We start from the raw sequence: 15,781 nt of genomic DNA on the forward strand, positions 1-15,781 counted from the left end.
ATAAAGGCCATATACGACAGACCCACAGCAAACATCATTCTCAATGGTGAAAAACTGAAAGCATTTCCTCTAAGATCAGGAACAAGACAAGGTTGTCCACTCCCGCCACTATTATTCAACATAGTTTTGGAAGTCCTACCACGGCAGTCAGAGAAGAAAAAGAAAAGGAATCCAAATCAGAAAAGAAGTAAAACTGTCACTGTTTGCAGATGACATGATACTATACATAGATAATCCTAAAGATGCCACCAGAAAACTACTAGAGCTAATCAATGAATTTGGTAAAGTTGCAGGATACAAAATTAATGCACAGAAATCTCATGCATTCCGATACACTAACAACAAAAGATTAGAAAGAGAAATTAAGGAAACAGTCTCCTTCACCATTGCAACAAAATGAATAAAATACCAAGGAATAAACCTACCTAAGGAGGTAAAAAGAGCTGTACTCAGAAAAGTATAAGACGCTAATGAAAGAAATCAAAGATGACACAAACAGGTGGAGAGATATAAGAGAGATACCATGTTCTTGGATTGGAGGAATCAATATTGTGAAAATGACTATGCTACCCAAAGCAATCTACAGAGTCAGTGCAATCCCTATCAAATTACCAATGGCATTTTTCACAGAACTAGAACAAAAAAATCTTAAAATTTGTATGGAAACACAAAAGAGCCCAAATAGCCAAAGCAATCTGGAGGGAAAAAACTGGAGCTGGAGGAATCAGACTCCCTGACTTCAGACTATACTACAGAGCTACAGTAATCAAGAGAATATGGTACTGGCCCCAAAACAGAAATATAGATCAATGGAACAGGATAGAAAACCCAGAAATAAACCCATGCACCTGTGGTCAACTAATCTATGACAAAGGAGGCAAGGGTATACAATGGAGAAAAGACAGCCTCTTCAGTAAGTGGTGCTGGGAAAACTGGACAGGTACTTATAAAAGTATGAGATTAGAACACTCCCTAACATCATACACAAAAATAAACTCAAAATGGGTTAAAGACCTAAATGTAAGACCAGACACTATCAAACTCTTAGAGGAAAACATAGGAAGAACATAAATCATAGCAAGATCTTTTTTGACCCACCTCCTAGAGTAATGGAAATAAAAACAAAAATAAACAAATGGGACCTAATGAAACTTAAAAGCTTTTGCACAGCAAAGGAAGCTATAAACAAGACAAAAAGACAACCTTCAGAATGGGAGAAAATATTTACAAACAAATCAATGGACAAGGATTAATCTCCAAAATATGTAAACAACTCATGCAGCTCAATATTAAAAAAACAAATAACCCAATCCAAAAATGGGCAGAAGACCTAAATAGACTTGTCTCCCAAGAAGACATACAGATGGCCAAGAGGCAGATGAAAAGCTGTTCAGCATCAGTAATTATTAGAGAAATGCAAATCAGAACTACAATGAGTTATCACCTCACACCAGTTAGAATGGGCATCATCAGAAAATCTACAAACAACGAATGCTGGAGAGGGTGTGGAGAGAAAGGGAACTGTCTTGTGCTGTTGGTGGGCATGTAAATTGATACAGCCACTATGGAGGTTCCTTAGAAGACTAAAAATAGACTACCATATGGCCCAGCAATCCCACTGCTGGGCATATACCCAGAGAAAACCATAATTTAAAAAGACACATCCACCCCAATGTTCATTGCAGCACTATTTACAATAGCCAGTCATGGAAGCAACCTAAATCCCCATCGACTGATGAATGGATAAAGAAGTTGTGGTACATATATACAATGGAATATTACTCAGCCATAAAAAGGAACGAAATTGGGTCATTTGCAGAGACTTGGATGGACCTAGAGACTGTCATACAGAGTGAAGTTAGAGAATAACAAATATCATATATTAACACATGTATGTGGAATCTAGAAGAAAAAAAAAGAATCAGTTGGTCAGGACTCCTCAGACAGTTTGGTGAAAACTGAACCAGCACTCATTTGGCAAGACTCTGTTTTATGTAGTAGCTTAACTGTTTTATTACATAAAAGTTTCTGGCAAATATGAACAGTAATTCCACTTCGTTAACAACTGTGATTGAAATAATTGTAGTCTGTAGGTAAGCTGGAGAAAACAAGCATTAGTGGGTAGGTTGTCTTGGACATCATTCCAAGAGTCCAACAGTGAAGAAATACATAATCTATGGACGTAGAATTGGAAGAGATGTTTAGAAGACCTATGACTGGTTCATCCTCCTGCCTCTCCTCCACATCCATGCTAAGCCAACCAGGCAAATGAAACTCTTTCCTCTGCTCAAGACCTGGAAAGAGGAGAATACACAATGTTCTGTGGCCCCTCATTAAAGTGACTCATGGCTTTCTCTGCCAGGAAATCTTGGTTAATTATTTAGTATTTATGAGACTTGTATGGCTGCCTTCATGGAAATATCGTTTTTCAGGTGTTTCTTTTTTTTAAATATTACCCAAAGTTAATGCTGTAATATATAGAATCACACCAGATGTCAGCTCCCTGCAAATCCTGTTGGGCATTTGAATTATATCACAATACCTGATAAGGAGGCAATAAAGCAGATACAAAAATATAGAATGTGAAATAACTGATTCTGTCAGTTTTTGTTCATTTGGATGATTGCCTTTTGGGGCATTTTTCTACAAACAGTTCTTATTGTCGTTATTGTTATTACCTTGGTTTTTAAGATAACTATCACTTGTTCAGTAAGTAGTCTTCACTCATTATCCGATTTCATTCTGGCAGCAGCCTTTGAGGTTTGATCCTTATCTCCAGTTTCCAGATGAGAAAACCAAGGCTTGGAGAGGTCAGATTGTGTGCCCACAATCGTACAGCTAGTAAGTGATAGAGCTGGGATCTCTTCCACTGAACTCCAGAACTACCTAAAACTGCTAACCACTCTTGAGGTCAACTCACATTTTGCTTTTAATTTACATACTTGGGTGCATTAGTGAATGAAAAGATTCGGGATGAAGATGAGGAGGGGAACCTAAGCTCAGATAGGTATATTGAAATTTTTTGAGAAAATTTAGAAGCGCTCCATAAGAAAGTGACAGAGATTTCATGAAAACAGATGGTCTGTGTGTTTAATTGAGAAATCCAAAGTGTAAGGAACTGACATCTTTTGTTCTCTCCGACAGCGATCTGTGTCACTTTCTTTGTCTCCTAGAAGAATGCTTAATTATTAGGACTCATCATTCAGGTAGATACCCTGAGCCATAGAACTGCTTTGAAGTCTACTGCTGTCATTGTTCCAGGGTTCTCCAGATCACTCAAAGCTCAAGAAGACAGAGCACATAGGATTCCAAAGAGTAGTGAGGGTTTATATACTACCTGTCCTTTTGTTCCAGTTCATTTCAACATGACCCTAATGAGGAATATGCTTGTGGCTGTTGGATTACATCTCATCAACTGAGCAGAGGCATAATTAGAAGCCTGCTGCTGTCAGAAAGATTAATAGGCCGATTGATACAAACCCATAAATGAAGATTTCCCAGCAAAGCCATTTAACCAGCTGGCTGGAGATCATGATACAGCAATACTGCAAGTAACAAACAGTGTTTTCTGTTCACATTAGAACCATTGCAAGGTCTAAGAAAAGTGTTTTATGATAAAAACAAAGGGCCCATTCTGATGTTATTATCATTAGTATTGATTAATGATTGAACAAAAACTTACCCATCAGCAATAACAACATCTTAGAAGATAACCACTTCAAGATGTTCTATGATAAGATCACAATGATGGTGAACAGAAGAGGCCAGTTTGTGTTTGGTAAAACTAATAAAAACTACACAACTTACTGAATACATGCCCCACCCAGTATAAATGCCAAAGCACCCAAATTGGAAAGATTAGCTCTTAAGTACACAGCTCTGTCAAGGGAATTAAAATGTAGGCACTGGGAAAAGCCACCAGATAGAAAGCTTTCAGCTTGGATCCATTCAAGACCTGGGCAGTCCTGAGGTGCTGTCCAGTTTAGAAGACAATGTTCTACGTAAAGATTCTTGCTTTCTCAATGACTAATTAGTATCACACCATTCACACAAAATCCACTATTGTTATTAGCTTGCAAGATATTTTTGCGATACCTAAAATTATATGAATGATAAAATTGATTTCTAATTTGGAGTACATTGTAAAGATTTGCCTCCCTTTTAAAATGTCTTGGTCTCAAATATTCTGATTAGCTAGGTGCTTTTATTTCTATTTTGTGAGCAGGAAAACCAAAGCACTTTGCTTGTCTGATATATCCTAATGTTATCAGGAAAATCTCAAATCACTTAGAGTTACTACCTCTCATTTGCAGGTAGGTTTCTTAATATCCATGATTATATAATGTCATTTTTCTATATTGATTGAATGGAATGGGATGCAAAGCTTATTTATTGTCTAATCCATGATTAGAAGTGTTAAAAGTATCTAAATATTATCATCCATTACCGTATTCATTCCTTTTCTTCTAGAATAAGAGAGGCTGAGGCATCCATCTTTAGGCAGATGGATAACGAGGAGTTATTTCTCTATAAGCAGAGGAACTTAGCCTTAGCAGATAAGGTCAAGCTTCATGACACCACTACCATTCAGGATCCCAGGAAGGACTTTTGGGGATTAGGAATGTCCCACATGACAGTCTTTACAGAGGAGGGTTAGATACAGGTTAGAGAGTTCAGCTTTCTCTGAATTTTCCCAGACCATTTGATAAACACATACATGTTTTTCTAGGGCAGTTTTACCTCTTCCCTCAGTCAGTCATACCCCATTGTCAACCTCTGTTGCTTTTATGTAAGCTCCATGGCAGGCCCTGTAGATAGCAGATACCATTCTTATGCTTCTTTTTCCTCTCCAAGGATATGGCAATTTATCTGGAAAAGTAAGGTGGTATGGCACAAAGGATACTGGGTCTGTGTCCCAACTCCACCACTTAGCTACATGATCTTGGGTAGGTTTCTGAGCCTCTCCTTCTCTTTCTGCAAAATGGGGATTAGAACAAAATGTCTGCTACTATATATTTTGCAAAGTTGTGAGGACCAAATGCAATAGTATGTGTAAACTTTATACAATTGCCAGGTATTATTATATTGAATTGAATGAGGATTAACATTCCGAGACAGTTAAGAATTCCTTGCTCCTAGTGCTATAAGAATTCAGAGATGGGAGAGTTCAGTAAGGGCAGGAATAATTGGCCATGCCATGCCTTTTGGTTGGCCTTGAAAGCTGCCTGAGGTTTGAACACAAAGAGGGAGGAGCGTTTGAAGAGGCCACAGCAGAAGCGTAGAGTTAAAATTAGGAATATGGGGGGGTGTCACATGCATGAAATTATGAAGATACCAGCTTGTGGCAGCAAAGGGCTTTGACATGGAGCATGGTTGAAAATGGGAGATATAGGGTGAGGCTGGGTTTTAGAGGTTTTTCTCAGCCAGACTTGGAATTGATGCATGAGGCAGGAGAGAGCCATGATGGTGGATGAATGACACCTTTTAATTAAATTAATCCGGCAACATTGCCGAGGCGAGACTACGAGAAGAGTCTGGAATCATGAAGCTTATTGTATTGATTCACGTCTGTAGCGTGTGGGCCTGAACTCTGGTGGTCCATAATCCTGATGGGAATTGAGAAGGCTCCATCCAATTTAAAAAGGGACTCACCACAAGAGTGAGGAGAATTTAAATGTTGGAAATTATTTCACAAAGTGCTGTTCTGTTCCTCAGCTAGTCCCTTCCCTCCCATGTGGTTATTTATTAAATTATCTCGGATATTTGCTGCTGCTGTTCCTAAAATGCTTAACATCTCTTTCTCTCTCATAAATGATGGTCTCCATAATCTCTCCCAGTCCAGCCCTCATCATTTTTTCCTTTTAATCTTAAACTAAAAATGTGCTCCTCAGGCACTCTCTGGTTGTTAATTCGAATGTCATTGGTGAAGCTTGCATGGTGGCATTGTAATTACTTCCCTGTATTGTCTTAATTCCCCACCGCCCCCATCGCCCTGTTCACATCTGAAAATGATAGTCTCTGTTCAACCCCTTGATCTCAGCACTTAATTCAGTGGTAGGCAGGTGGTTGTGTGGGGATGGGCTTGAATGCTTAATCCTCTTTGTTCAGGTCTGAATAGGAATCACCTTGAGCAGCAACACCTGTAAGGAGTGTGTAGTTGCAGGAAAGTTCTTCAAGAGCTGTGGTTCTCAAAGTGGGGTCCCCAGCTGAGCAGCAGCATCTGGGAAATGCAGATCCTCAGGACCCCATACCAGACAACTGTATCAGGAGCTCTGGGGTGGGGTCCACCAGTGTTTTAACATGCCCTCCAGGTGCTTGCTAAAGTTTGAGAAACACTGTTCTGGAGAAATATTTTCAAAGGGTTGGAAAGCCAGCCTCAGAGAGTTAGGAAAACGGACTTCAGAAAGTCCCAGGGAAGTTTTAGAGGCTGAGAAGAGGCAATTACATCCTTCTTGGAGATGATACGGGCATCACAACTGCTAGAAGTGAGATTTTTGTCCTTAGTCCCCTGCCCCTTAAAAGAAAACCTGGGTAGTCATTGCTTGCCTCATGCTTTGGAAAGATAAGTTCTGAAGTCAGTCTTCAAGAAGGACTGTTGGATCTTCCTGCTCAAAGGTCTTCGTGGGATACTGTATTGTTAAATAGGTGAAAAAAGAGATATACTTCCCACTTGGGTGAGTATCATTTTCCTCTGTAGAGACCTCTAAATACTTAGGTTATGTTTACTACTTGATGGTCAAGAGGAAACAAGGGTTCGTATTCCAACCTCTGTTCTATGCTGAAAGTTTATCCCATCAGGAGCAGCTTTTTATTGAGGTTCTTTTGAAGGTGCCCCAATCATAGAGTCCTGATCAAAATGCTAAATTTGCCTAAGGTTTTAGTATCACAGTTGATCCATGGACTATGGGAGCCTAGTAATGAACAGTCCATCAGCTTACCAAGTATCTTATCTCCTCTAATTAGTAAGTCATTAGTTAACCAAGAGCAATTTAGGGAAAGTCAGTTCTACTACCAGGAGTAGTGTTTTTATTGCATTTCTTAAAACTCTTATTTATTTATTTATTTTCTGTTGGCAACATAGGTCCATGAAAAGCCTGTTCTGATGCGGGCATGCCTCATCAGAATGGCGATCCAAATTTAAGTGTGTAATTCAGAGTCACTTTCCTTTGTAGAAAAAAAAATAAAGTGATTTCTAGCTCTTAAAATTTCTAGACGAGGACCTCTTCTATTTTACACAAGAAGGAAGAGGAGTTTGTATTTCATTCTCCATCCTACAGTGAGCATTAATCATTAAGATAAAGTCTCTTTGGGAGGAAAATAAATCCTGGCTGATATGGCCAATCCTTTTGCTGTTTAATTCTGTATTTTCTTTTTGTAAAAGATCAATGAACTTCTCCCTGGGTTGTTTCCATTTGGGGAATGAAATGATGGGGCTTTAGAATCTCTGCTCTGTGGTCTTTGATTGTGTGAGTCCATGGACTAAAGGCACTCAGAGAACTTATCTTGGAGGGGATCCTGATAAACCGTTCTGATGCCACTTGAGAAAACTAGGCAGGACATTTCTCCTTGGGCTCTTATGGCAAGCAGGGAAGAGCTGAGAGAGATAGAAAACAGACTCCCTGATCACTCTGGTCCTACTGGGTTCCTGGGGGCTGGCCCTCTTCTGTTTCAGAATTTCCTGGTTCTCTCCCCCTTCTTCATCTGAGTGAAGTGGCTCGTGTCACTGGTGAGCTTCAGCCAGAGGGAAAGCCGCCAGCACCAGCAGCATAATTTACTTCCTTTATTGTTTCAGCTCAAAGTCTAAGGCTCAAGGAATGATATAAAAGGATGATTAAATCAGTTCTCTAAAGTTTTGAAAGAAAGACTAGAGAAAAGGTCTGTTATGGTTTCAACATTGTTCTCTGTGAGTCAGGAGTGCTGTTGAGGTATATTTGTCAACAGAATGTCCTTTAGCATCAGGCCCTCTCATTGCTGCCTTTAGGGCTGGGCAACATAAGAGGGAACAGCAGAAATGACAAGGAAGTCAAGAAACAGTGCAAATAAGTTGTTACAGCCTAATTCCTTATACTCTTTCAAACATCTACTTCCATTTGTGTCGAACCGAAATATCCTCAATGGCATTGAGCTAACATCTCTTCCCCCACTGTTCCATTCTCTTCCACAGCCCAGCAAATACTTTCCCTGCTCGATGTATTTCAAGGTTACTACGAAATTAACTACAGAAGCAATGGAATTCATGGGAGCTAGGGAACTCATAGGACCCTCAAATATACCACCAATAACTATTGTGAGAGCAATAGTAAGGTTATTGTGTGGCCTTGGTGAAATGATAGTGGGTTTTCCATAATAGACTTGAGAACCAAGACTTTCTCTCCATCCCCTAAATTGTGTATACATCAGTCTTGATGAAAACGAATTTATAATGCACAGCTAAGTCACTGCTGGCACAAGGGAAGATGTGAGTGCAATACAGTATTTACCAACAGAGCCCCCCAATCCTCCCCCCCACACACACACTGTTTACTCTTCACTACTTCTGTAGCACGTCACACCAGTGGCTTACATAGCACAGAGGTGCATTGTCTCTTCATCCCTTGGGAACTGTAGTGGACTTCTGGTCAACCTAGTTCATGTACTTCTTTTCCTTGCAGCTAGAGTAGCTAAGAACTCTGACACACGTGGACCGCGTGGGTCTTGTTCTTGAAACAAAACAAAATGCCATCATGGCTTGGGAATTGTAGAAGTGTCACTTGTTAACTCCAGGCCTGAATTCTCCTTTTTTCATTGAATCAATACCTGAGTAGGAGACCAGGCCAAGAGCAGGGTGGGCTGTGGTGTTTAGTCTCTTTTGCTCCTGCCTCCTTTCAGCATTGGACTAAGCAAACTCCATGCTGTTTTTCCTCCCACTTTCCCTTAGTGAAAACCTAGCATTTGCCATTTCCTTTATGCAAGAACTGTTTTTCAGTGTTGGTTTTTTGTTCACTCCGCTTAGTTTGTAAGTGCAAATGTAGATTCCTCTTCATGCTTGTCTGGAGGGTTTTCCACATATTTGTGATTTGGGAGATGACAAAGGGCATGTTTGACTTGTAATACAGATGAAGAATGGATAAATCCGGTGCATGTAACATGATCGGAGAGTCCCACAGACTGACTCACCCTGCCTTTAAGTGGGCCCTGCATTCTCATACTGCACAGATTCCTGCCTGTTGAACAACCAAGCATTGCCATTACAGAAGTACAACTATACTAACTGGTATTGTGTACAGCGATTTCCAAAGTGGTGATACTCGGAAATCCTCCATCCTGCACTTCTCAAGCTGGTCCTTTCCTGGCCTGGAGGTCCATGTTGCTTCCCATCTGGGGAAAGTATTTTACTTCTCTCCATCCTCCCTTCTCTCCCTCACCTCACCTTCTTGATGTTCCTGGCCTGAGTGGTACCATTTGCTTACTGATAACAGTATACTGTGACTTTTCATTCACAGCTTTGAAAGGCTTATGAGGCTTTCCTGCCTCCCACCCAGCCCAAACCTTGGGACTTTTCACACTCTGATCCTCTGATCAGTTTGATGCAGGAAAGCATATGGAAGCCATGTACCAGTTTGTATTGTCGTACACTTTTGAACTGCCTACTCTTGAACAAAGTAGAGTGTGCTGGGGATTTGCATTGGCTGCTTGATACACGCAAAGGCAATTAACCTGCATGCGCCCCCCCCCAAAAAAAAAATTAACCCTTAGAGTACTGCTTCAATATATTTGTTTAATGGTCTTGAATTTTACCAGTTGGGCAATGCTGCTTTCCCCAGATCAGAGTGCTGCATTTAAGTCCATATTGAGTCTAGCCAGAACATCAACCAGGATCCTCTCCTCCACAGCTTTCCTGAGATGCTCCTGGGTCCTTTCTTAGTAATCAACTGATGGCTTTTAAAAGGTCTAAAACCCAGCCATTATGTTTAATTGAAAATGGGCTTCATTTCTAAGGTGCTGGAGAGTAGGAGGGACTGCTTTTAGCTTACGTTTGTGTCCTCTAAAAGAAGTCAGTTCTTTAAGGGTTAATATGAAATTGAGGAATTTGGTGCTTTCTTCTGCTTGTCCTTCCTCCAAGGTGTCTGCATGATCCTCTTTCTATTCTTAGGTCAACTGTTGAATGATGATGAAAATAATATATGTATAAAACGATGGAAACAAATAAAAGAACAAAAGACTGTATGGTTGAATGGAAAGACCCCTTGGCAATGCTTGCTTGATGATCACAGGGGATAGAAAGACCAAATGTTTCATTTTATGAACGTTCATTTTGTCCTCTACCCCAAGCACCACCACTGCACAGCAATGTGGAAGACTTGACGATGCTTTTCATTTACCTCTTGCTTTTTCTTCTTCCTGTCTAATAGCCCAATAGAATCCTGCCAGAATTTCTACAAAGATTTCACATTACAGATCGACATGGCCTTCAACGTGTTCTTCCTTCTCTACTTTGGCTTGCGGGTAAGTTTGAACAACACTGCCCAGTAGCACAATGAGGCATGCGAGTCTTATCCCCAGGGACCATTCCGTATCAGCCATCTGGTCCCGCAGGCAAGATGAAGCCCAGTGTTTCCAGGGGAGACGATAGATCCGCGTTCTGATTTTCTGTGCGAGAGCCCTTTCCTTAGCTCAGCATTTCCTGAAGTACGTGTTAATTTTGTTCCGCGCAGAAGAAATAGGCATTGAAATAACTATTACACCTCTACTGGTCTACTGTTTTTCATCTCTCTAGTCACGCATGAATGCGTGGTTACCTTAAATAGGAGGGAAAAAAAACCCTTCTCCTCTTAAAATTATGCTCATCAGTGCTCACTTAGCTGAATCCTGAGAGAACAGTGAGTTGTGAGGGTTGAATCAAGGGGCTAGACTGGTAGAATTTGCGGCGGGGGGGATTTATACTAGACCCTGTATATGAAGGGAGCTGTACGGAGTGTAGATTACAGAGATTGTGTGCGTGGATGAATGCATACATACATGCTTTATTTATAGTTATATTTACATTAGAGACTTTAAGAAAGATGAGATAATTCAAACTTCCCTACGATGCCGTTGAAAACCACAGAAAAATATACTACCTGATCTTTCTCCAAGGCTAGCGTAGCTTACAGTCACTCTCTAGAAAAGACTAGAGAGTGTATGCAAATTCGAAGACAAAAATAGCATGTGATTGGTGTAGATATAAGAAGAACATAAACTCTCCCTCCAGGCCCCCGTGAAAAGCCAAAACGTACCTACCCTTTGGCAAAAGAGTACAGTTTGAATGCCGGCACCATGCTTCTCATTTTTTTTTTCTCTCTCTCTTCTTTTTTCTTTCCCCCAGTTTATTGCAGCCAATGATAAGCTGTGGTTCTGGCTGGAAGTGAACTCTGTAGTAGATTTCTTCACGGTCCCCCCCGTGTTTGTGTCCGTGTACTTAAACAGAAGTTGGCTTGGTAAGTCAATCTCCCTTCCTTCCTTCTTACTGGTTTCTGAGCCATGGCTGAAATATAGAATCAGGTGCGTCAGAGGACTGGGAATCCACAGAAAGAAAGTTTTGTGGATTCATACGAACAACTCCTGGAGTTTTAGAAGCTGATGGTGAGAGTCCTCTTGGAAGCAAGCACTGGCCCAGAAGGATGTGTACAGCGAGTGCTTCAGAGAATGTTTTATCATTGTTGAAGCCCAGGGGTCATCACTGTCACATCCAGGACGTCTCCATTCATGGTTCTGTCACTTTTCATTCAACTGGGAGTCAGGACTGGATGAAGAAGCCCATGGGCACAAGGCCAACTTTCTGAGTAGCTGATTCAGGTGCCCCAGAAGGTCTGCCTGCCAAAGTTAGCTTCTGTCTGCTTCTTAGTTTTGTGATGAGTAGGTCCTGCATGGTTTATTTATAGTTGTGAGTTCCCTTGTGGGGTGGGAGATAAGGTAAGTCTCTAGGGTCACCCTCACCTTGAGGGAGATCAAGCTCCTTTCCTGTGTTGCAGGAAGAGCTTTTGCTGGAGCTGTGTTCACACCTCACTTCCTGTGTCTGCTTGGCAGGTCACTTCCTGTTTCAGGATTAGGATAATCTGGTGGGAAAAGGAACTAGCTCAGAGGATGGTCATGACAGCCAGAGGCTTAGAGAGACAGCTTCGGGGTTCTCTTTGCCACACTGAATAATTTCCTCAGAGTGTTCCTGCTGTCACGGGTCTACAGGGGAAGAGGGGAGACTGAAACAGGTCTCAGAGGACTAGTTGTGGGATCCTTCTGTCTTTATTTTCAGAAATTTTTGGTCTTAACCTATTTTTTTCAAAGTAATATATATATGTATACGTGTGTGTGTGTTTGTGTGTATATATATATATATATATATATATATATATATATAAATAGTATCAATATTCAAAGATGCATAATGAAAATATTAAGTGTCTCTTCCACCTGCATCCATCACTGCCCTCTCCCTGGGATGCTTAGCGTTATAGACTTTCACATCTTTCCTTCATGCTGATTTCACCACAAACAAACATGGATGTGCACACATAACAGTGTTTTAGAGGTGGTGGTCTTTGTACAAAATCATTGTATCAGTCACATTGCACTGCAGTTTGGCTTTCTTACTAACTGATAAATGACAGCCATCCCTTCAGCTCTTTAATGATTCGTTTTATGGCAATTGCACAGAATCCCGTACGTTGCTGTACTGCATTTATTGAGCCATGGTCCAAATGATGCACCACATGATTGTTTACTTTTCTGCTATAAACAGTGGCCTAGTCAACACTCCCATCCACATATCTGTACAATTCTATCTCTAGAGAGAATTCCTGGAAGAGGACTTGCTGGATCAAAGAGAATGTACATTTTCATTTGTGAAGATATTAATGGAGAACTTTTCAAAAATGTTGTATCAAGATATGCTTCTGCTAGCAGTGTGTTTTGATGTCCTTGCTAGCGCTGTATAATTTATTATATACCTAGTATCAAGTATTTTAAAAATAAGTATCTTTTATATACAATGTATGCAGTAATCACATACATACATGTATGTGTGTATCTCTGTGTGTGTATCTTATTTGGATTCTATTTTCTACTAGTTTTCTCATTAGCATTGTATTCAGTTGCTGAGTGGAAATGTTTTCCTTCCTGATCTGAGGGGTGCTTGCTTAGATGGGGCTTTCTTGCCAGCACGATGAGACCATTAGAGCTGCACACCAATCTGAGAAACATCCTGAGTGTGTGCTTGCTAATTTGCTCTGGTGCCTGGGGTCCCAGCCATTTCAGCTGAGCTCTTAACCAGCCTTGTGACCTGAGGAACTCACTCTTCTTCCCTCAGCCTGTTGTTTTTCATCTGTGACATAGAGGTTGGGTTAGACAGTCGCTAAGTTTCTTTCATTTCAGAAAATCTCTAAGCCTCTTGCATCATTCATGGGAAATTTGAGGAAATTTGGGATCTTGGTTGTTGCAGAGGACTGAGAAGTTAGTGAATTAAATCACCAACATACCTGGGTCAAGATGACGTATGGACTGCTCACCGGGGCTCTTTCTAAACCATCCTGTTGTGAAGAGTTCACACAAACACACCCCCCAAACAAATAGACAAGGAATGAAGGAAGGGAGAGAAGGCAGAAGGGAGAAAGAGAGTGGGAGGGAGGAGAGAGAGAGAGAAGAAGGGTGGAGGGGGAAAAAGGAAGAAGGAAGGAGGAAGAAAAGGAATCTGCCTTCTCTTCCTGGCTGGGTTCTAATGCCTCTGTGCACTTGAACAACCACTCACTTTTCTGGACCCTCAGTTTTCCCACCAGAAAAATGGGAGGTTTAGACTGAGTTACCTTCCAGCCCTCATACCTCCTGAATCTGAACTTTATGTCGGGGTTCCTTGTGGTCCTAGAAGATGGAGAGGACCCCTACCTGACTGTGGTGGAAACATCCCTTCTCTGCAGCTGGTAGGGCTCGCCCCAGGTCAGGGTGCGGAGCCGGGTGTCCTTGCTGTGAGTGAAACACTCCCTGGAATCTTAGTGTTGGGAGGGCTTGGGTGTTGTAAAAAAACAACCCAGGCCTTTCTGTGGATGATGTCATCCTGATTTTCGGAGGTGTGTTCTGATCTAGTGAAAATCAATCTGAGAGAACAGAAAAATGGAAGAGAGAGAAGAGAGAGGGTAGGGGAGGGATAAATTAGGAGTTTGGAATTAGCAGATACAAGCTACTGTACATAAAATAGATAAACAACAAGGACCTACTGTATGGTATAGGGAACTATATTCAATAATCTGTAATAAACCATAATGGAAAAGAATATATATGTATATATATATACATATATATATATAACTGAATCACTTTGCTGTACACCACAAACTAACACAACATTATAAATCAACTATAGTTCAGTTAAAAAACAAAAGAGGGAGAAAAGAGTAATGAGACACACTTTGCTTCAGTTGTTGTTGCTCTTCGAAAAAATATGCTCTAGAGTGTGCTTTAATTTGTTCGTGAATTGAACAATGTTTATAAAGCAGCTACTATGTGCTGGGCACTTTTCCAGATGATTAGGAAACAACAATGAATAAAATAAGCAGCACCCCACCCTCTGACATTGCAGTGGGGGAAGAACAGGAAACAACAAGCCTAATAAATAAGTAAATTACATAGTATGTTAGGAAGCATAAGTGCTATTGAAATTGGAAACAAAGACCAGCAACCTTTGGGGCTATGAAATAATAATAACAACAACTAATAACCTTTCTCCTCTTGCAGGAGAAAACATCTTTAATGGAATACTTTTGGTTCTTTGGTAACTAAGCCCCCTGGGTAAAATCCCAAACTGGTCTGCCTGTTATGGAAGAGAATTCAATATAATGATATTCAAGGAGGTTCCTGCATCTGATTTAATACATGGATTATTACACTGTGAAACAATTATTGTACCGGTGAGCTGCCAGAGATAAAATGAACATTCCCATGAGGTATGGCTTATAAAGTAAAAGGAATAATCCCATCAAACAGGGCATTTCAGAAAGTGCTGCCCTCCTCTTAGAAAATGAAAAGTACTGCCTTTACTGGCTGAGGTTTGGGACAAGATGCAGGAAACTGAAGTCTGTCCCAGATCTGCACACACTTCTTGAGACTGTTCAGGAGTAGAGGGCTATGCTATATAGCTGGCACCGTGGAGGATAAAAAGTGAAATGAACACCAGGCTCCCCCTCCCCCCCGCCCTTACCTTTTCTGGAGCATAACTTGCATCACGTTTGATTTCCTATTCTTAATATATGGTTGCGTATTGTATAGTACAGTATTTATTTACTTTTTTGCATGCATCATCTTAGTGCATTGGACAGTATATTACTAAAAACAGCTAGTATTAATTCTAGCTGGGCTATGTGCTGGGCGCTCTGATAAGCCCTTGCAAACGTGAACTCAATCCTCATAGTAAACCTATGAGGTAGGAATTATTGTCTCCATTTTACAGATAAGGAGATGGAGGCTCAAAAGGAGTTAACTTTCTTGTCCAGGGTCCTGCAGCCTGGGAGTAGGGAAAGGCGTGCTTTACCCAAGATCTGGTCTGACTTCTTGTCCTTTCTCTTAGGCTGCTCTTCTGCCTCTGTCCTTACCCTTGAGAGATTTGGGGTTTTGAGGACTGGGTTGGGAATTACTAAGCAGCTTTTGCCGCTTTATGTTGGCATCCCTCTATTTCATCCTATCTCATAGAAGCTTCACTTGAGGCAGGCAGGGAAGGGAAGAGATCTTGCTTAAAAACACACATAGCTCGTGTCTCCTTTTCTTCTCACTTTTCCTCGTC

General features: G+C 40.9%; 1 protein-coding gene across 38 annotated transcripts in view; it reads left to right on the forward strand.

The window, feature by feature from the left end:
* Nucleotides 1-15,781, forward strand: part of KCNMA1 (potassium calcium-activated channel subfamily M alpha 1) — a 773,456-nt gene that overhangs the window by 438,201 nt on the left and 319,474 nt on the right. For all 38 annotated transcript variants that reach the window (XR_010838921.1, XM_067025307.1, XM_067025277.1 and 35 more), the window contains 2 exons: nt 10,392-10,485; nt 11,345-11,456. Coding sequence is in view for 37 of the 38 variants with exons in the window: in XM_067025307.1 (XP_066881408.1) it covers nt 10,392-10,485; nt 11,345-11,456 (206 nt within the window). In the remaining variant the exon portion in view is untranslated. The remainder of the gene's footprint in view (nt 1-10,391; nt 10,486-11,344; nt 11,457-15,781) is intronic.

This window comes from Kogia breviceps, chromosome 2 (genome assembly GCF_026419965.1).
Source record: "Kogia breviceps isolate mKogBre1 chromosome 2, mKogBre1 haplotype 1, whole genome shotgun sequence".
NCBI lineage: Eukaryota > Metazoa > Chordata > Mammalia > Artiodactyla > Physeteridae > Kogia > Kogia breviceps.